Source organism: Tursiops truncatus, chromosome 13, assembly GCF_011762595.2.
Source record: "Tursiops truncatus isolate mTurTru1 chromosome 13, mTurTru1.mat.Y, whole genome shotgun sequence".
Lineage (NCBI taxonomy): Eukaryota > Metazoa > Chordata > Mammalia > Artiodactyla > Delphinidae > Tursiops > Tursiops truncatus.
In genome coordinates, this window is record NC_047046.1 from 1,489,192 (window position 1) to 1,511,822 (window position 22,631).

Genomic DNA, 22,631 nt, shown 5'->3' on the forward strand with positions numbered 1-22,631 from the left:
ATGAATTTAATCGACATCACTGTTCGCATACCTCTTAGAGAGATAATAAGGTTTACCTCCTCCACTCACAGAGCTGTAGGGAGCTTCCAGTAGGCTCACGTGAGAGTTCACTGCACAATGTAGAAGCTTCCAGGCGTGAGGGCTGTACCTGGCCAGCCACACTAGCTGAAATCTTTCCCTGTTTTCTGCACACACACTCGGCCTAGAGCTTCTGATAAATGGGAGTCCAGCCCTAGCCTCAGACCCACACCTACTCACCCCTGTACCATATGCCTTCCAACCCCAGCATCAGTCAACTCCACCACCAACCAACCCTGTTATCAACCAATTCAACCATCAACCAACCCTATTATCAACCAGTTCAACCATCAACCAACCCTATTATCAACCAGTTCAACCATCAACCAATCTCACCATCAACCACTTCAACCATCAACCAACCCTATTATCAACCAGTTCAACCATCAACCAACCCTATTATCAACCAATTCAACCATCAACCAACCCTATTATCAACCAGTTCAACCATCAACCAACCCTATTATCAACCAATTCAACCATCAACCAACCCTATTATCAACCAGTTCAACCATCAACCCATCTCACCATCAACCAACCCCACCAATCAACCAACTCTTCATCACAACTTTCACCAAACCCAACCAAAGCCAGCCTCAAGCCAGGCACGACAGGGAACACGTAAAAAGTGAGATATGGCCCCCGCTTGCTAACGTCCTGGCCAGCCCATCTTGCAATGGTTACACAGAACATAAGGCGAGGAGACTGGAAGGTCGCATTTTCCGTGGCACCTGAATTATAAAGTGAGGCCATAAGGTAAAAATGACAGAGGATCAAAAGGACCCTTGAGAACCCTAAGACCCCCCATAATCTGGAGCACCCGCAGTCCGTGCAGGAACCTCATATATCCTTCTTCTGTGCGGTGGTCTGAATAGCACTGAGGCAGACCAAAGGAGGGACCAGGAGAAACTTGCCTGCAGACGTCGGGGTCTTCAGACCTTTCTGGTTTCAAACAGCTGTCAAACCCGCAGAGCAGAATGGTGTGTGTGTCGCTGGGGGACAATCTGAGAGACCCTGGCTGCCTGAAGGGTTTGCTTCCCTCTCTTTTTATATAAGAGCTTTATAACTTTAACACACGTTCAGCCCATTGGGTTGTCAGTGTATTAAGTGAACTTGCATCCTGTGTTAAACGCGGCTCCACTGTAACCTGCAAACAGCCTGTGCCTTGTGAGGTTGGACGGGACGGGGTGTGGGCTTCACACAGGCCCCGACACACAGCAGGAAGTGCACAGAGAGGACAGGAGAGGGTCTCCTGGGCTGGAAGCAGCACGCTCTCTAAGTGGTGAGGTCCACGGAGACAAGAGTTGACGGTCCTGCTCGTGTCGGGGTCCCCGGCATCTAACAGCGGACTGGCAAACTCCAGATGCTCTAGAGATGAACCAAAGATCGGAATGCCTGCCTGGGGTAGTGGAGCATCACAGAGGAAAGGATGGTTAAGAGGGGAAGAACGGAGCTGCCTTTATTGGGCACCTGCTGCATGCAGGCGCTGAAACCGCAGAGCAGCCTGTGGGCATCCTGGTTATCACGATGAGGAAACGTGACTGCCCGACACTGCACAGCCGGCAAGACAGTGCTGACCCCAGAAGGCCTGGGCCCCCATCTGCATCAAGCACGTATTAAGCGCCCACTGTGTGCCAAGCCTGGGGCTTGCACTGTGGGGAAAGCAGGTCATGCGCAAAGGCATAAACGGATAAACACAAGAGAGAAGAAATAAGGATGCCAGTTCTGAGACTGACCAGGCTGTGATGGACACAGAGGCCGTGGTGGAGGTGATCGGTGGGGGACGGGGAGGGGGGCCCAGACCTGAGAGTCATCCTGGGTCCCCCCTCTCCCCTCAGAGCCCACGCTCACCCAGCCCTGTCGGTCCCTCAGCTGACAAGTGGCCACACATCCCTCTTTCTCCCCAGTTTCCAGAGCCTCTGCCTTAACCTCCTATACCCCCCGGACCCCCCAGTGCTCCCCACTTCAGCCAGTCGCCACTCAGCACACATGGCTCCCAGCTGACCCGCCTCCTGGGCACCCCTGCACCTAGAATGAAATCCACACCGTTCCCAGGGTCTCCAAGGCCCCCGAGGGATCAGCCCCGCCTGCACCTCTGCCTCCACCACCTCAGTCACTCCGTCAGGAGCGTCCACGCCTCTGTAAAGATTCAGCAGAGGGGACTGAACATAGGAAGTAGGTGTAAAAGTGTGGGAAACCCTGAAAAAGGAGATGATGGTGAGGGTCCCCAGAGAACAGCCACAGCAAGAGCCTCTGCCCTTGTAGGGTGGGAGGGACAATGGGAAGGGGTGATGTGAGCGGAGCTGGGGCCACTGGCAGAGCTGGAAACACAGCAGGCCTGTCCCAGGAGCTGAGGTCGGCGGCGGAGGGGGCACGGCAGCAGCAGGGGCCACGGAGGTGACACAGGCAGCGACAGGAGCATGTGAGCGAGAGCAGAGGTGCAGCACGTCGTGCCTGGCTCTCATTGGCTGGGCTCGGCAGGAAGGGAGTTGTCAGGGGAACCTGCGGCCGAGCAGAGTGAAGGACAAGTGGGGACACATCTGAGCGCACAGCCCACTCGCTGGATCAGCCGGGTGCAGATGCTCTCAGCCCCCGCTGCCCCGGGACCCTGTGTTCCATTTCCTCTGCTTCTGCCACCCAACCCCAGCTCTTCGCCAGGCCGGCTCCGTCCTGCCTCTGGTCTCCGCTCCTGCTGGGATCCAGGTGGAGCTGCCTTCCCCCCCCCACCCCACCCCACCACCCCCCCCCCCCCGGGGCGGCTGAGCCACAGCGCCTTCCTTCAGCCCTGGACAGGAGGGGCGTGCAGCCCCTGGGCAGCCGGGGGTGTGGTGACAGTCCCTGGGCTTAACAAGCCGCAGGTTCTGCCGGCCACACCCGCTGCGCTGAGTCCAGACTGCAGGTGAATCTCACATTCCAGTGGTGGAAATAAGCCCACAGCCCCAAGGACAGGCAGAGATGAGCTTCTGTCCAAAGTTCATCTGTACGAGACCGTCCCACAGCCCTGCAGCGGTGCATCGGGTGGGATCTCTCCCCGTGGGATGCATGAGGACTTGGCTCCTATGTCTTTCGAAAGATGTCAGTGACTTGCCTTCCTCAGGCTAGTTATCTCATCAAAGGAGTCAGCGGGGGCGAGGACGGAGCCCCTTCACCCCTTGTTACCCAGACAGGCTCCTGGGGATGCCTCACCACCTCCCCTCAGCCACACAGCTTGCGTACCGGTCTGGGGCCGGCGAGGAAAACAGTAGCCGCTTTAGCCTCTCAAAGCTTTGGAAATTTAATTCAGGGCAGTGTTCACGAAGGGGAGAGGGGAACAGAGATGCCACAGGGAGGATGGCGCGACCCAGGCATTAATTAACCACAGCAGGAAGCCACCTGCTCTGGCCCATGGTCACCTGGGGAAGCCAGGGCCACGGGCTGCAGGAGCTGCCCAGCGGGGGGCTGCCGAGACAAGGCCAGGAAAGCCGCCTGAGGCTCGCGAGAGAGGGTGGGCGCGGGGCCTCACCGCCTTCCCCTCCCATCTCCTACCAGAGCCCCAAGGGGCAGGGACCTGGGAAGCCAGCCAGCAGCCGTCAGCCCTGAGAGGCAGAGCCCAGCGGGGGAGGGGTGCGTCTGAGAGCAAAGGCCCGGGACCTGGACAAGACTGGGGTCCTGGGGAACGGATCTCTCCTGCGTCCAGCCCTGGGCAGCCCAGCCCCCAAGACACTAACCGGAAGCTGTGTGACCTCCAGCTTCACACACGGGGGTGGGACGGCGGTAACTCAACACTGAGACTGCAAAGCGCGTACAGCCTCTGTTGGGGGGGACACCAGTCACCCCAACACTCTCTGCACGGAGGCGGGGCTGGAGCAGACCCCTCCCCATCAACGGTGGCTTCGAGCGTCTGTGAAAAGTTAAAGCCTCGCGCGGCTTGACCCAGCACGTCCCCTGTCACAGTGGAGGGAAGGGCGTCTGCACACAGATACTTATTGTCCGCAGCAGCCAGACTGTCGCCACCTGACGTCGATCCGCAGAGAAATCACGGGGTGGGCGGGGCGAGGTGCGCAGCGGTGAAAATGAATGCGGTAGGTCCGCGGAGACAGAGACGGGACGGTCACCAGCACGCACCGATACGTCTTTCAAAAGCGCACCAGTCTTTACCGCACGCAGCCCTGTGCCGAAGGAAGAGCGGGTGACACGGAGACTGCCTGCGGTGACACAGCCGCCGCCGCTCCGGGCGAGGCCCTGGGAGACCCGGGGTGGGGGGGGCCGGCGTGCTCAACCCCGCCTTCTGTGTTGTGGCACTTTTCCCACGTGCTGTAGCATCTTTACAGCAAACACACCCCAAGGAACTGACCCTGGCTTCACCTCAGGCCGGCAAGGAGCCCTTGGGCTCCCGTGGGGCTTCCCACCCCCTGACACAGGTGGCGGCAGCTTATCAAAGATGGTTCCCCTTTGCCCTTTTCCACCACCATGCGGAGATCCATAACGCTTAGGACAAACAATGTGGAATCTACCCGATCTGGGTCATAACACTCTTCAATCCCCAACTCAGTCCTCCAGCCCGGAGCTGACCACCCCGAAGCACTGGGGAGCCCTTGGCACCCCTGCCTCGCCTCTCTCTCTCTCTCCTGTCTCCCCTGCTCTGGGGGGCTGCACATCAGTCTTTGGATCCTCGGGATGGAGACACCCCAGCTCCACCCTGGCTCATTCCCGGCATCCTCGCTCCTGGCCACCATGCTCACACCCCAACCCCACGGAGGGAGCTCTCGAGCCTGAGGGCAGCCCTGAGACAGGACCCCTCGGGGACCCCGCTGTCAGCTTCCCCTGCAGCTCAAGCCCCATCACAGCTCCAGAGCAGATGCTCCTCAGAAGATTCTAGGAGAAATGAAGCAGTGGCTGCTTTTCCCCTGAAGTAGCAGCCTGGGTCTCGGGGGAGGACCCTGGGGGATAATGAAACTTGCCAGCGGGGGGCGGCGGGGAGTCCTGACCCCACAGAGAGGCACCGTTCCCAGGACAGCAGGGCCGGGCCCATGGCCAAGCTGATATCCCCACCGCACCAGGCTGCTGTCTCCTGCACCCTAATGTCTGCTCCTACCTCCTCAGCCTGTTTCCACCAGTCCCAGGTGGTCGCATGCCTGCGTGCCTGGGGCTCTAGGGGGGAGACAGGGGATGGCAGGCAGTGGCCCAGCCCCAGAGCTCAGCCAACATGCCCACCCCAGAGAGGCAGCAAGGCAAGGACTCAGGGAAAGGGCCCTAGGAAGCTCTGGAGGGAGACAGGAGGGAGAGAGATGGGAGGGGCAGGGGAGGGGGAGAGAGGAGAGAGAGAGAGATGGGAGGGGCAGGGGAGGGGGAGGCAGGAGGGAGAGAGATGGGAGGGGCAGGGGAGGTAGGAGGGGGGAAGGAAGGCACTCTCTGCACCTCTCCAGTGCCCCACTCAGCACCGTCCCAGGCTCTCCGGAGAGGCTGGTGAGATTCACTCCGTGGACATGGATGGCGGGTGGGAAGAGGAAGTTCCTGGTCCGAACACAGCCTAGAAGGGCTTGGCTGGTGAATCAGCAGAAGGGAGAGAGCGGGGGTGCAAGGCAGAGCCCAGAGGACCGTCCAGGACCCAGCGGGAGCCTGTCTGCTACCCTTTCCTACATAACTGCAGGGACCAGGGAACAGGAGTGATGCGGGGGCCTTTCTGGGTCTGCAAGAGGAAGGCATTCAGGACCGGCCCCTCCGTGTGCAGATGCACAGGGTGAGGCATTACATCCTGGGTGGGGGGGAATAAAGGCAAAACAGGGGACTTTTCAGCTCCCTCCTCCCGCAGGACCCCCGTCAACAAGGAGACAGTAGTCCTGACTCCGCACCTAGAGGCTCAGGGCCCTGCCGTCCTCCGGAAGAATGAAAGAAGCAGGAGAGACACCGCCGGAGCTCTGATGCTGCCTGCGGGAGGTCTGTGGTCCCCAGGCTCAGCCCCGCTCCATGCCAGTCCCCTCCCTACTCCTCTCTGATGAGGCTCCTCGCTGCCAGGACATCCCAGGCGGGTGCTGGTGCTCACATCACCGCGGCCTCGGTCAGGCCGGGTGCCTGGGGCTGGGTGCTCCGAGCTCAGTACTTGGGCTGGGAGGTGTCTGACCCCCCCCCCAGCTCCATGAGGAGGGGGGGTCCTCACCCACGTCACAGGCAGGGAAGCCAACGCTCAGAGCGGGCCCTTGCTCAAGGTCATGCGGTGTGTTGGGGGAGGGACTGAGTGCCTAGCTGACCGGGAAGCAGAGTGGGGCCGCTGCTGGCCACACCCCAGTGATGCGGACACAGCCACACACAGGAGGTACTCATCAGAAGCTGCCTAAGTGACACGCACGCTTGGAGATCCTGGAGGAAAGAACCTGCTTCCCGATGGTGAATCAAGCCCTCGCCAGCACCGGACTAAATGCCGGCCTGGCCTGTCTGCGATACGCCCACCAGGACCACAAATACAGCTCAGAGCGGGGGCATTTCACCAGCCCCAGGGCCGCCCTGTAATTAGGCTCCTGCGCCCCTCCCTGGCAGCTAGAGTCTGAGGGTGTGGCAGCCACCGGTGGGTCCTCTAACCATCAGCCAGACTGGACATGGGCCCTGAGAGATGGAGAAGGGGCTCCTATGAAGGCGGGACACCACCCCCTTCCCAGCCCCGCACTGCAGCTCCAGCCTCAGGAAGGCGTGGTGTGCCCCAGCCGTGCCCTTCCTTTCCCACCAGCGGCTAGATTTAGAAATGCCCAGAAGAGCCTGGAGTTTGCTTCAGGACACGGACCCCTCTCAGTCAGAGACCACAAACGCCAGTGCCTCTGGAGAGGCAGCTTATATAAATCCAGGAGGCCAGCCGGGAGTGTGCATACATGCTGGACAAGGGAAACTATCCTTCCAGAAAGAGGCATCTTTATCGCCCTTCCTTTTCCAATAGCTCCTCTTAGTGTGTATGTCACTTTCCCAGCGGAGAAGAGAACAAGAAGCATTTTACTGTCTTCCTAAAAGCAGAGTAATGAGAACATGATGATGAATGGGTTAGGGTGAGGGAGGTGATAGGGAGTGGTGGGGACTGTGGAGAACTGCAGTGCACACCCCCACCTGCAGGGAGCAGGGCTGCTCCGCCAGGAGTGAAAGCTCTGTGTGGCCAGATCTTCTTCTTTTTAAGAAAACCAGAAATCCAAAATTTTAGATAATATCTCTGAGTTTTGAAATGTTGACAAATGGCAAAATGGCCATCATTTTAAAAAGTCTACAAACAACAAATGCTGGAGAGGGTGTGGAGAAAAAGGAACCCTCGTACACTGTTGGTGGGAATGGAAATTGATACAGCCACTATGGAGAACAGTATGGAGGGTCCTGAAAAAACTAAAAATAGAACTACCATACGACCCAGCAATCCCACTACTGGGCATATATCTGGAGAAGATTATAATTTGAAAAGATACGTGCACCCCAGTGTTCACTGCAGCACTGTTTATAATGGCTAGGACAAGTCAGACAGAGAAAGACAAATACCATGTGATATCACTCATGTGTGGAATCTAAAATATTATACAAATGAACTTGTCTATGAAACAGAAACAGAGACCTAGAGAACAGACTTGTGGTTGCCAAGGGGAAGGGGGTGGGGGAGGGATGGAGTGGGAGGTTGGGATTAGTGGATGCAAACTATTATATCTCGAATGGATAAACAACAAGGTCCTACTGTAGAGCACAGGGAACTATATTTAATATCCTGTGATAAACCATAATGGAAAAGAATATGAAAAAGAATGTGAATCACTTTGCTGTATAGCAGAAATTAACACAACGTTGTAAAATGTTATTTTGTCCAATAAAATAAATTTAAAAAAATTAAATATTGACTAAAGGGCTAACTGAAACACGTCCACCGGCCAAAGTCAGCCTGCAGACCACAGGCTGTGACTCTGTCTCAGGAAACAGTTCCTTCCCTGTGGCTGCCAGGCCCCCGGCCCCAGGCTCCCTGACTGATGGGAAGGTGAAGGGGCCCCTGTGGTCCAGCCTTCCCAGGTGCACCTGTCCTGGCACACTGCTCCTGCCGCCTCCCAGGACAGACGTCCAGGCCCAGGCTGCTGTCAAGGAGCCCTTGAGGGAGCCAGGGGGCAGCCCCTGATCCTGCCTGCTCTGACTTCCCTTCCTACCTATAAACTCCACTCATAAGGCAGCCACTGCGGTTACTGCTGCTTCAACAAGAAACCCGGGGTGATACCCGCCTGCCCCCTGCCCCGGATCCTGCCTGGAGCAGAGCCCACCAGAGCATCCGGGCAGCGGGAGCCTCTGTTCCTCGGTCCCCGGCGGCCGCTGCTGGTCGGTCCTCAGAGATGAGCGAGGTTCTAGCGCCCGCCGGCCTCCTCTTGTGCACCTTTGGTCCCTGTGCCTGGGAGTCAGGGTTACCGACTAAACCCGCATGCACTGGGCTTTCGGGCATCCAGGGGGAGTGCTCCTGCATTTCTCCAAGCTGCTCTCCCGTGTGGAACCGACTACCTCATGCACACACTTGTTCAGCCGGCGGCTGCCGCACGCCAGACGCTGGGCACCGGGAAGGAGCCACGAGCAGTGTGCTCTCAGACCCCAGCAACGGCCTCAACAAGCTGCGAATCGTATTCTTCTCTCATCTGAGGTCATTCCACACAAATGCATCACCAGGGGCGTAACACACAGGCGGGGGGCTCGGTCCAGTCTCTCCCCACCCTTGTTTGACTCACTCGGGGAGGCGGGGGTCCAAGGGCAGACCCCCGAGGCGGAAGCTGGGTGGGAGGGGAGCCAGGAGAGACGGGCAGGGAGAAGCAACGCGGGCTCGGAGGAGAGAGCCTGCCCGGGAGCCCGGGAAGGCGCGGGCTCGACACGCCATCAGGGAGGTGAAGGCGTTCGTACCGTTTGCATTAATTCTCCAAAAGCCCCACAGATCTGGCATCTACCTGTGATAACCGCCTTGTTGCTTTTTTTAACGTTCATGAAAACGTTCATTTTTAGCACAGCTAATTTTAAACCATTTTCAAATCGACCTTTCCTGGCGATGAGTAGATATGATTTGCTTCCATGAACACACCCACTGTGTCTAAATCTGGTGTTGCCACTGAGTGGTGGCAGATCTGTAATCACAGATGCTCTGTGACCCCAGTCGTCCAGCTTCCTAGACGGAGCCGCCTCTCCTGCCCCCTCCCCCACCGACAGGCACAAGCACAGCTTCCTGCTGAGCGTTTGCCCCTCTGCCCACTCCCACTGCCCAACAGGCCCACCCACGTCACAGAGGAAACTGGGTTTAGTCCTCGGTGGGTAAAGGGTCCAACCTGGGGCGCGACCACCAGCCTGAGCTTTGCACAGGAGGGCAGAGCTCAAGTCCGGACTCTGCCCCCAGGTGACCGTGGGGAAGTCCCCCAACCCTCATCTGCGAGGCCCGCATGGCGAGGCCAGAAGGAGGGAAGAGACCCCAAAACGGTGCCTTTCCTGTGTTCACTGTCACCAGCAGGCACTCTGCTCTGTGGACCCCCAGGACCACAGCCCACCTCCAGTGACCCCAGAGCTGCCACGCCTGCAGACAGAGCACCTGCCCTTCTTCTGGCTCTCGGTCTGCCTGCAGCTCACTGTAGAACAAGTCTTGTTTCCTGCGTCCCTGGAACTGCTCTCCCAAGAGGCAGTCTCACCAGTGTCCTCTGCATCTTACTTCCTGGAGGGCCATCTGTCCCACTCCCCCCTTCAGACCCCCAGCCGAGGTCCCATCACCTGCTACAGAGCACACGTCGGGAATCAGACTAAACCTAACTCGCCCTTCAAATCTGTAACCACCGGCCCAGCCACTTTCACGGGACTTTGACAGACAAGGTGCCTGACTCTAGGGTCTATTCAGAGAGAGGTCTGGGGCCAGCAGTGCCTGGGCACCGCCTGGGCCCTGTGGGCAGGGAACCACCCAGACCTGAGGAACCTAGATCAGCGTTTTCACAAGACCCGACGGTCCCTAAGCACATGGGGTTCAGGCTGCTGGGCTGCGGACATCGGACTGGCCCAGGCCACGGATACACCTCTCACACGTGGCCTAGAAGGGATAACTGATGACACACCTAAAAATCAAGAGGTTTTGCACAAAACCCATCTCCAGCCTTTCTCAATCAAAGAGGGAGCAGCTCCAGTCCGCACGCGCAGCGGCTGCCCCGTCAGCGGGCAGGGGCTCTCAGTGCACCACACCCACACCCTCCGCGATGGCCTCCACCCCCGTCGCTCCTGCGGCCTCTCGGCGCCCTGGGCATTTGGGTCTGAAGCTCCCCGGCACGTGTCCTGGGAGCTGCACCAGCCTCCTTGCCGTTCGTGCTCAGGCCTCACACCCACGGCCCCTCTGCCCGGACGCCCTTCCATCTGCGTCTGCATGGCTCCCCCGCACCCCCCGGGGTCTCTACCCGTCACCCCCCGCTCAGGAGGCGCTGCAGGGCCACCTCTGTCTTCCGGCCTGCCCCTCCCACGTTTGCCCTCACAGGCCGCGTCTCCGTCCGCACTCAGGACCTTGAGCACTGCATTTTCCCAGAATAACGCCTAGAAAGCCTAGGGGTCACCTGGAACTCAACAATTCACTGATGGATGGACGAGAGACCACAGGCTGGGCCACCTCGCCCTCTGGGCTTCATTTTCTCCACTTGTCACAGGACAAGGAGGGGGCTTGGTCACAGGACCACTCAGACCTCCGGGCACTACTGACACAGGCTCTGCGTGGCGGCAGGGCGGTGCCTTTGCCGGGGGCTAATGTGAGTGGCTGAACTCTCCCCTGTGACACCAGAAGGTTGCAGACTGAGCCACAAGGGCCGAGGCCCGGGCAGGAGGGAGGAGAAGGGGGCCCCGGGTGGAGGACGGAGGCGGAGGGTGAGCCTCACAGAGGTCGTGCTTCTCATCTGCCAGGGCCTGATGTGCCAGGAGATATGAGTGGTTTCAGGACCCGTGGACTAGGATAAGCAAGGGTGGCAGAGGAAGCAACTGAGTGGACGGGCCAGTAGAGCGGATGTCCCGTGCAGTCAGGGGAGCCGATGCTCAGGCCTCACGAACAGGGGCTTACTCTCCCGACTTCAGTGCACTCTGCTATGTTGTCATCTCATTTCATTCTTCTTTAAATCACTAGCAACGGCCCACCGCACTGATCTCCCCGGCTACCAACGGTTCACAACCCAGTGTGCGCCCCGACTTAGGATCAGAGAGCTGCAGGTCAACGAGAGAAAGGTGTTTTTTTCTGTTTTTTTGGCTGCGTCGGGTCTTAGTTTCGGCACGCGGGATCTTTCGTTGCGGCGCACGGGCTTCTCTCTAGTTGTGCCGTGTGGGTTTTCTCTCTCTGGTTGTGGCGCGCGGGCTCCAGAGTGCGTGGGCTCTGTAGTTTACCGCACGCGGTCTCTTTTGCTGAGGTGCACAAGATCAGTAGTTGTGGCTCCGTGGCAGGTGGGATCTTAGTTCCCTGACCGGGGAGGGAGCCCGCATCCCCTGCATTGGAAGCCGATCTGCCAGGGAAGCCCTGAGAAAGGGCTTTGACCGAGCACGTGTGAGGGATGGAAACGAAAAGGGAGGAGGTGGCAGTCACTCAACTGCCCCCGAAAGGTCACACCTTCAAGAAAACGCTCCCACCGGGACTGTTTGTGGGGGGTCACACCTGTCTGGACAACAGGTGCGCTGGGCGGACAGGTGGGCTTGCACCCCTCAAGTCTACGACAGGACTGCCTGCTCTGAAACTAAAAGCTGGGCTTCATTTCACGCGTCGTCAGTTTTCCCAGGAGTAACCTAGCAACTCCTGGCGACTCCGTCTGATGCTCACCCCACCCTCGCTTGAAGCTTCCTCACGAGCAGAGCAGAGGGGGTCATCTGTTCAGATCGACAGTGTTGCGTGTGTCCGTGCGGGGAGTTCGCGGGATTGGGGGGCGGAGCAGCCCCCATGTCCTCCTAGGGATCGCCAGGAACTCCTCTCCTGAGTCCCCATAAGTAATCCACAGTCTGCTTGTAAAATCCATGATACGCTTTGCAATGGAAAGAGCGCCCTGCTCACCACCTTCCACCCGCAATACGCCAACCTCATCAGCCCTCCTGCCCTCTGCACTCGCTCTTCTCAGCCTGGAATACTCCTCTCCCAGGCCTTCTAGAGACAAGACTCTGCTGGCCATTCAAATGTCACTTCCTCGGAGACAACCCCCCAGATCACACTCCCCGAAGGCGTCCCCCTCCCCACCTGCCGTCTCCTCCATCGCTCCCTCCAAGGTTCTTCCTACACTTACTGCTCTTTGAACTTGCTGATTCACCCCCTCATTTGTTTATGCTCTGTCTTTCCCACTCGAATATAAACTACTCCAAAGCAGAAACGCATGGTTTTTCTTGTTTACAAATGAACCTCTGGGCCTGGCGATACACCCGATAGGTATCTGTCGAATGATGGTGGATAAGGAACCAACCCTTAGGTAAATACTGCTTGCAGTCTGGGTGTTGCTATAAGAACCACACCTTCCCTAACAAAACCGATGCAATCACGGGCTCATCAAATACTTCCTGACGCCCAGTGTGTGCAGTGCCTGGGCTACAACACTCAGGAGAACAGAGTCCGTTCATAAACAGACAGACCCTGAGAGTGGATGTACCCTGAGAGGGCGGGGCCGCGTGACGGGTGGCGGGTTTGCCAGAGCAGGTCACACAGCAACTGGAGACTCAGCCGGCCCGGGGCATCTTATTGCCCATCAGCCGCCACCTCCCTTCCCTCAGGCACACGGGAGTGGGGAGGTCAGAGCATCCTCCTGACAAGTGGCCGGTGTGCCGAGCGGCTGGAGGACTCAGCTCCACTGACACAGGAGGAGAAAGGCCCTGCCCAGCTGCAGCCCCACTGCCTCAGGTGAGAGCTCTGGCCCAGCATCACCACAGATCTTCAAGAGCAGCCAGAGATTCACAGTCGTGAAAAACCTTCAATCTCCAAAACCAGTGTGGGATGAAGCCAAGCTTGTCTCAGGCGCCCGAGCCGCCCTGCGTCTTAGGAGATCCTAGGAGAAGCCCCGTCGACTCCCTGCTCTCCCACCCCCGCCAGGAAATTCAGTTTTCTCCGTGGGCCTCAGAAGCCAAGGAAGTCGTCACGCTCAGGTGTCAGGGGCTGAGCACGGCTCAGAGGATCCTACCACGGGGCGTCTGCATTTTTGTAAGTTATTTATTTATTTTGGCTGCATTGGGTGTTCGTTGCTGCACGCGGGCTTCCTCTAGTTGCAGCGAGCGGGGGCTACTCTTTGTTGAGGTGCGTGGGTTTCTCATTGCGGTGGCTTCTCTTATTGCGGAGCACGGGCTCTAGGTGCTCAGCCTTCAGGAGTTGCGGCACACGGGCTCAGTAGTTGTGGCTCGAGGGCTCAGTAGTTGTGGCTCGCGGGCTCTAGAGCGCAGGCCTCAGTAGTTGTGGTGCATGGGCTTAGTTGTTCCGCGGCACGTGGGATCTTCCCGGACCAGGGCTCGAACCCGTGTCCCCTGCATTGGCAGGTGGGTTCTTAACCACTGCGCCACCAGGGAAGCCCCACATCTGCATTTTTAAAGATCACTCTGTCTTCTCTTACAAGCTAGGCCTCCCTTGAACCACAGAAGTTAATCTCTAGCTCTTAGTGCTGACCAAGCCTAGTAGGCAATAAAGATGAAATATTCTGAAGCAGAGAAACCCAACCAGGAGGGGCCTCTTCCATCCTTAACCTGAGGATAGACGTCCTGGCCCCGTTTGGAGAGAAGGACGCAGGGGGTGGTCAGAAATCCCGTCCCCCACCTCAGGGCTCACTCCCGCTGGGGCTGGAAGTCAGGTCCCTCAGAAACAGGTCCAGGGCCCCATCTGCAGCCCAGGGTCTCCTGTCTCACAGCAGAAGTGCTCCGAGGACACGGTGTGGCCACCCTGGACATAGATGCAGCTGTATGCCACCACTGGTAACACTTTCTCTGGACATCCAGGCACACTGCTTATAGCCGAGGACCTCACTCTGCTGGACATGCCCATGGCACAGGGAGGGTCTCACAGCCCAGTGACCAAGACAGAAAACGCGGCCATGACCACCTCCTGGGCGGCACGTGCATCCTCGAGAGGGACCCAGGGTCTGCTCAGGTGCTGGCTGAGGAAACCTGGAGCACAGGAGCTTCTGCAAAGAAGCGGAGCCTCGTGGGGGTCCCCAACCACCGGGCCTCCCTACCTGTGCAGGCTCCCGTCTGCCCTGCTGCGGCTGAAGCCCCCGGCGCTGACAACGAAGACCTGCCACCCGGCCCCCACTGCAGGCTGACGGAGAGGGGGCACCTCTTCGCAGTCCAAGAGCCCTCCCCACCTGGCGCTTACCTCCAGCGGTACCACCTGCATCAGGATGGCGAAGTTGGTGAGGTGTGTGCAGCGGCAGACAGAGTAGCTGAGGTTCCCCTCGGCGAGAGCGCAGCCCTGGTTCGACCAGACGCCTTCTCCGGAGCTGAGGACACAGGAGGAACTGTCAGCGGGAAGCAAAGCCCACCCTTGGCCCGTGGGCTGAGACAGCGTCCTCACCACCAGGCTGAGGAGGCTAGGGTGTTTCTGGCGTTGATCAGGGCCCACGAAACAGCACCTCTTTCCTCCCGGGAGGGGAAAGCGGCATAACCACTCTGGCCCAATCACTTTGCAGAACACCTGGTCCAGCAGCCAATAAACATGGAGTGTCTCCTGGCCACCTGTATGTCTTCTTTGGAGAAATGTCTCTGTAGATTTTCTGACCATTTTTTGATTGTTGTTGTTGTTGTTATCGAGTTGTATGGGCCCTTTGTATGTTTTGGAAATTAAGCCCTCATCAGTTGCATCATTTGCAAATGTTCTCTCCCATTCCGTAGGTTGTCTTTTCATTTTGTTGATGGTTTCCTTTGCTGGCATATACCCAGACAAAACTATAATTCAGAAAGATCCACGCATCCCAATGTTCAGAGCAGCACTGTTCACAGTAGCCAAGACATGGAAGTAACCTAAGTGTCCAGCGACAGAGGAATGGATAAGGGAGATGTGGCACGTATATACAATGGAATATTACTCAGCCACAAAAATGAATGAAATAATGCCATTTGCAGCAACATGGATGCAACTAGAGATTATCATACTAAGCGAAGTTAAGTCAGAAAAACAGAGACCAATACCATATATCACTTATATGTGGAATCTAAAATACAACACAAATGAACATATCTATGAAACAGAAACAGACTCACAGACCTAGAGGACAGACTTGTGGTTGCCAAGGGGGAGGGGAGTTGGGGGAAGGATGGATTGGGAGTTTGGGATTAGTAGATGCAAGCTATTATATATAGAATGGATAAACAACAAGGCCCTACTGTATAGCACAGGGAACTATATTCAGTATCTTGTGACAAAACATAATGGAAAAGAATATATATATCTATAACTGAATCACTTTGCTGTACAGAAGAAATTAACACAACATTGTAAATCAACTGTACTTCAATAAAATCTAGAAAGCGTGAAGTGTGCGGGTCCTGCAACCCAGCAAACCCACTTCTAGAGAATTCCGAGCTCTGTGCACAGGGATGTGTCTGGGGTATTTACTGAATGATGCGTGACACTAGAGAACATTTTAAAGTTCCCTAATGTCCACCTCGGGGACCTGGATAAAATTTGGTAGGGTGTATACATCAGTCAAAAGCAGCATGTATCCATACGGATAAAACACAGAAACTTCATATACAATGTTGAATGCAATAGTAATGATGCAAGGGCGTGACACGCAAGAAGATCGTATATTTTCTATGAACATAACCATAAATTATAGATAAATTATTGAGAAAACTCCCCACAGAGAGGGCAAGAGACCAGGATAACCATAAATTATAGATAAATTATTGAGAAAATCCCCACAGAGAGGGCAAGAGACCAGGATAACCATAAATTATAGATAAATTATTGAGAAAATCCCCACAGAGAGGGCAAGAGACCAGGATAAGATGTAAAAGTCTTTTACATATTTACTTTTTTATAATTTTTTAAAGGATAATGTTTTGACTATTACTTGCTTTATTTCTTAAAGTATAAACCTAGACAAAAATGACATGAAGCAAAAATGCACAAATGTTAACTGTGGTTCAGTCTTGCGGTGAGAATATGAGCGACTACAATTTTCTTCCCTGTATCTCTCTATAGTTTCAAATTCACAAAAAGGATGCTTAAACGGTTCTTCCCAGAAATTGCAACTTTGAGTGATCAGCAAAGACAAATCTTTGCTTCGGCCAAAGGCAGGGGCCCCTGGGGAAAGCTTTTATAAAGCTGGATAAATTTAAAGGCTCTAGTTTCTCTTTGCTGTACGTTCCGTTTTCACGGCAATGTCAGCCGCGGGTGAGAAAGGTGGCCGTCCCAGAGGGGGGACGGATAAACACAGTCCTGCCGCGCTCCTGCGGAGTTCTGTGAACAAAGCACACACTAGCGGCATCTTTATTTTCATCCCTGAGGCAGAGGGTGTCCCTGTGAGGATGCTGTGCGGTTGTAGCTCTCGGTGAGCTTGGGCAGCGTGGAACCCGAGGGAAAGGTGGGAAGGGTCGTCTGGAGGAGGCTAAGGGGTGGCGCTGAGCCTGAGGGCCGAGGCTCGGGGACAGCGGCTTCAGAGGCAGCGTTTGTGATGAGTGAGGTGGGGAGCATTTAGCAGAGACCAGAGAGCACAGCCAGCACCACTCGAACCTACCAGTTTTCAGGAGCAACCCCCCAGTAACATCAGGATCAAAGGCCCTTAAAGATGGGCACGTCCTGCCCCGCCCTGCCACCTGTTAGGGCTAACCTGTCCCCGGCCCTCGAGAACAAGCGACACCGGCTGCTGGGCTGTATGTGACCTTTGTCCATGGAATGTATGAAGGCCACACTTGAATTAGAGGGTGACCTGAGAAGCAGCGGGCACGAATTCAGGGAGCGTGGTCCTAGGGTGGAACGTGTTCCCTCTGCTGGCGCCAAGGGTGACTGCGAATTAAAAACCGTGAAAGTCACATTTTCCCAAATGGAGCCACGAAGCCGTGACGATGTCTTCATTAACCAGGGGAGCTGAGCCCCGCGTGGCATCCCCTCTGTGTGCGTGTGAAGACCCACATCCCAGGGAACCCGTGGAAACAAGAAGCCTGGTTCCCCGACTTGTGAGTAAATAGATCTGCCATGGCAGCCAGGTCAGGAGATAGCAAATAACAGGAAAATACGTGTCTTACCCTGTGACCTAGGAAGCTGGCATCTGAGCAGAAAACTGTTCTTTCACGAGCATAAATGGAATGTGTGTATATAAATATGAAAAAAATACTACGTATCAGTGAAAAGAGATGTGGGCAGAACACAAAATAAGGATGGTGGAATGATGCAAGAAACATGGAACTAAACAACACCATACATTTCCCAAGAACATAAATATAAAACATGCATAAATTATCAAAAAATACACACAAAAATCTCCCCACTGTGGCTACTACAGGCAAGAGGAGAGATCAGGATAAGATCTAAAGGTCCAATGGGACATATGCTCTTCTTATAATGTTTTCTTTTTTAAAAGAATAATGTTTTGATATATTGCTTCTATCATTTGTTAGAGTGTAAGTCTAGGGAAAAAAAGCGACCCAGAATTCTAAGCTCAGTGAGAATATCTTTCAAAAATAAAAGTCCGCTGAACTTCCTGCCAGCAGACTCACACTACAAGAAAAGTTACAGGAATATACCAGACGGAAACTGTGACCTACGCAAAGAAATGAAATAGCTGGAGATGGAAAAAATGAAGGGAAATATGCAGTTATTATTTTCTTGATCTGAATTGCTTTAGAGGATAACTAACTTTCTAAAGCAAAAATCCTAGCGATGTATTGTGTGTTTCTGGCATCTGTAAAGGTAAAACGTACAACAGGAATAGTGCAAAGGATGGGCAAGAAGAATTGTGAAAAGATTGTTGTAATGTCTCAGAGTACATGTGTGGTGGTATAAAATATTATTGGAAGGTAGACACGGATGAATTACAGATATATACTCTAAGCCCCAGGGCAACCACTACAAAAAATTAAAAGGAAGTATACACCAGAGGTCAATAGGAGAGATAAAATGGTACCAAAAATACACACAAATACACACTAGGGGGGTGGGATAGGGAGGGTGGGCGGGAGATGCAATGGGGAGGAGATATGGGGATATGTGTATATGTATAGCTGGTTCACTTTGTTATACAGCAGAAACTAACACACCATTGCAAAGCAATTATACTCCAGTAAAGATGTTAAAAAAAAATACACACAAAAATCCAACTGGAGTAAGAAAAAGAGAGTATAAGAAGCAACAAAATAAAAGTAGATCATAACCTGGACAGGCGTGTGACCGAGCATGGACACCCTGGGCCCCCTCCCGCCCCTCCTCTGCTCCCTTCTCGCCCTGGGACCCTCCCACGCAGATAGTACCTGAAGTCCAGGAAGGCGCAATACAGGAAGATCCGGTTGCTCTCATTGGTAGTCTCGATGTACTGCCTTTGAGTCTGAAATGACAGAGGATGGACACGCCTCATGATCCAGCTGGAGAAGCCGAGCTGCCAACACTGCTGTGACAGCCGCACCCTCACAGCCCACAAGACCCCACGGGGCTGGCAATACACAAAGCCCTTGACCTCCCGTCGCAACCCTTGTGGTCAGAGAGGGCGGGTCACCCGGCCCCATCTCTCTCCCGGCTCTCCTTCGCCAGGGCTGCCGCCTCAGGGCCTTTGCACTTGCTGTGTCCTCCCTCTACAAAGCTCTCCCCCAAGACAACGCCGTGGCTCCCACCCTCCCGGCCTTCTCCTCAGGAGACCCTGCCGGCTCACTCAAAACAATACCAACCTGCCCATTCCTCTTACCGCGTTTCTTCATAGCACTGATCTCCATGCAGCACATTATGTATTTACTTATTTATTTGTGGGCTGTCTTCCTCTCTAGAGCACGCACACAGTGAGCTATCTCGTTTACTGCTGTACCCTGGTGCCTACCCTAGTGTCTGGCACGCAGCAGGCGCTTACTAAGTATTTATTGAACCAATGGACAAAAGAACGAATAAGTGAACAGTTCCATCAATGACCCTGTTCCTAGGATTCTCGCTCGTCCCTGGGCTTTTCCGGGATGCCAGCTCAGGGCACCTGGCAGCAGCTGCTCTGCCTCAACGAGATGCAAAGACTCGTCCAGGAATCTTGCCAGGGAGCTTGGGAAGCCAGCGGCACCACAGGAGACTGGGCTCAATGGTATCTAATCGACTCCCAATCAATAGTTCAAGAACCTCTTATCTGATGTCCCCGGACACGCAACCACCGGGCTGGGCTGCAGGAGAACGCGTGGGTCAGAAACCGACAGGGGCATCCTCTCGCTGAGCACCCACTGGTTCAGGAGACAGGGGCCTGGTACTCAGGGAGCTGAGCTTACCTGAGCCTCAAACCCTATAAGGAAGCTCAGGGAGCAACACAACCAAAGGCTCAAGGAAGTCCACGGGAGAAACCCTAAGAAGGTTCAGCCTCCCTTTTCCTCACCCTGTTTTTAGGCTGTGTCCGAGCCGCCTGACCTCATCCACATGCCACCTGGGCCACCCCGGCTGGCACCCCATCCCACGTTCAATGCTGAGGACGGTTTTCAAAGAGTGGTCCTCACAGCAGCCTCAGCATCACCCCAGGCCACCCCTGGGCCCCAGCACAGAATCAGAAACTCTGGGGGTGAGGACGGCCTCTGGATTTTCACAAGCCCTTCAGGTGAGGCACCTGAACCTGAGAACCACTAGAAGCTGGACAGAGGCTGCCTATTCTGCCCCCTCCTCGTGTCTCAGCCTGCTGTGACCCTCACGCTCAGTCCCAGACAGCCCTGTGGCTGCAGCCATTCAGAGCCACAGAAGGTCATTAGCAGGGGAACTGCAGTGTGCGATGTGCAAACCCCACAGAATCGAAATTACACGTAAGAACCTGCTGGTGACCCCTGCCCAGTCTCAGCGAGGCTTCCTTGGCCCCGGGCAGGACCAGACCCTCCAGGACACTGCTATGTGCCGTTTTTCCCCCTTTTTTTCTCCCTCTACCCCTATATTGACCCTCCCCACTTCCCTCTCCGCACTGGTAACCGCTAGTTTGTTCTCTGTATCTGTGACTCTGTTTCTTCCTTGTTGTATTCACTAGTTTGTTGTATTTTTTAGATTCCATATATAAGTGACATCAGACAGTATGTGTCTTTCTCTGTCTGACTTATTTCACTTAGCACAATGCCCTCCAAGTCCATCCATGTTATTGCAAATGGCAAATTTTCATTCTTTTTATGGCTGAGTAGTATTCCATTGTATATATGGAACACATCTTCCTCATCCATTCATCTTTTGATGGACGCTTAGGTACTTCCATACCTTGACGATCGTAAATAGTGCTGCTATGAACATTGGGGTGTATGTATCTTTTCAAATTAGTGTTTTTATTTTTGGTTTTTTTTCAGCTATAGACCCAGGAGTGGGATTGCTGGGTCATATGGTAGTTCTATTTTTAGTTTTTTAAGGAATCTCCATACTGTTCTCCACAGTGGCTGTATCAGTTTCCATTCCCGCCAACAGTGTAGGAGGGTTCCCTTTTCTCCACACGCTCATTTGTTATCTGTGTTCCTTTTGACGATAGCCATTCTGACGGGTGTGAGGTGATATCTCACTGTGGTTCTGATTTGCATTTTCCTGAATTCGTGATGTTGAGCATCTTTTCACGTGCCTGCTGCCATCTGCATCTGCTCTTTGGAAAAATGTCTATTCAGTTTTTCTGCCCATTTTTAAATCAGGTTGTTTGTTTGTCTGACGTTGAGTTATATGAGCTGCTTCTGTAATATATGTTGGATATTAACCCCTTATCGGTTGTATCATTTGCAGATATCTTTTCCCATTCAGTAGGTTGTCTTTTCGTTTTGTCACGGCTTCCTTTGCTGTGCAAAAGCTTTTCAGTTTAACTAGGTCCCATTTGTTTAAACTACGTGTGACGCTTGTGCAAAGTAATGAAATGTGACGGCAGCGGCACTAGAAGGGGGCAGCAGCCAGGCGCCCGCGTCATCAGAGGCCCGGAAGCTCCCCCAGGAAGAAGGGTCACCCCTCCTCTCATCGCCAGCCCTGCTCTGAGCGCAGGGAAGCACTTCCACGTGGGAGCGGCACAGAGGCCGAAGTCCTGACCCTCTGACACTGGATCTAAATCACTCTTCAAGGGGAGTTTAAAAATCAGGCACGACCCACGAGCCAAGTGCCTGTGTGGTCGGCAGGTGGAGGGCAGACCGGGGTCTGGGGCCAGGATCACACCCAAGACGGGAAACTCCTGCCTCTGTCTGGGTTCCTCCCGGCTCCGCGCCTGTGATGGAAAAAGCAGATCCCCTCGTTCTGTGTTTGAAGTTTGCAGCTGAAATGGAACAAAGGCTCTCAGCACGTCTCCAGGGAAGGAGACCTAGACGGTTCCCAGGAACACCACTGGACGGTGTGAGCACACCGGCCACGGCGCTGCCAGAGAAAGGAGGGCGAGGCTTCCAGGTCGCGGCCCACCTTCCCAGAGGCGTGGGGGGCGCCGTCCGCCCAGCAGCCCCCCGAGTGCCTGGGCGACATCCCAGCCAGTCACCCCGGGGCCCAGGAGGTGGGGTGCCCCATCAGGGTGGGGTGGGCGAGTAGCATCCCCCTTGAACCCCTCCTGGGTCCTGAGGCCGAGGACCCTGTGGAGCCCTGTGGTCCACAGGGAAGCCCTGACTCTTCACCAGACGTGTCCACCTAAGCACATCCCATGGGGAAGGGCTACACGGGCCCTGCGGAATCTCTCCTACGGGATCTGAGACTTCTGCCAACAGCCATAAGGTCTTCCCATCTGGGGAGAAGCAAATGGGACTAATCGAGGATGCACTGTCTGCTGCCAGTACGGCAAGGGGTCTGCTTCTGAGAGACACACATCAGGAGAGGAGAAAATCTACCCGACAACAGCCTGTGAATGTTCCTTGTTCAGAAATGTGCTTGCTTTTTAGGCCAGTATAATCGTCCCTCGGTAGCCATGGGGGATTCGTTCCAGGAGCCCCGAGGATACCAAAGTCCACAGGTGCTCAAGTGCTGTATAAAAGGTGGTGTCGTTTTTGCATATAACCTACACATCCTCCTGTATACTCTGTCATCTCTAGATTACGTATAACACCTAACACAATGCAAACGCTATGTGAACAGTTGTCAGTGCATGGTAAGTTGATATTTTGCTTTTTGGAAATTTCTGGAATTTCTTTCTGAATATTTTCCATCCGAGGTTAGTTGAATCTGTGGATATGGAACCCTCAGATACGGAGGGCTGACTGTATATAGTTTAACTTATACATTGGCCGGAAAGGTACTTGCCTATCTCTGTCCCAAGCAAAACACAGATGTGTCCACAGCCCTTAATTTTGACCCTTAGTAAAGCAATGGAAGGGCCCAAGTGCCCCCCTCATAGCTGTGGGCAGCTGCGCACGGCTGTCGGCACCCTCCCCTCCAGCCAGGCTCACCTCACAAGCCTGGGGCCAGGACTCCGCATGGTTGAAACGTCCCACCTTTAGGGGAGGCAAGAATCACAGAGGTAATGTCGAGTGGGGCTGACGGGGGACAGCGT

General features: G+C 54.9%; 1 protein-coding gene across 2 annotated transcripts in view; it reads right to left on the reverse strand.

The window, feature by feature from the left end:
* ADGRD1 (adhesion G protein-coupled receptor D1) overlaps positions 1–22,631 on the reverse strand; it is a 146,249-nt gene that overhangs the window by 34,596 nt on the left and 89,022 nt on the right. For both annotated transcript variants that reach the window (XR_012325096.1, XM_033836704.2), the window contains exons 14-15: positions 18,460–18,533; positions 14,366–14,489 (exon numbers count right to left, since the gene is read on the reverse strand). Coding sequence is in view for 1 of the 2 variants with exons in the window: in XM_033836704.2 (XP_033692595.1) it covers positions 14,366–14,489; positions 18,460–18,533 (198 nt within the window). In the remaining variant the exon portion in view is untranslated. The remainder of the gene's footprint in view (positions 1–14,365; positions 14,490–18,459; positions 18,534–22,631) is intronic.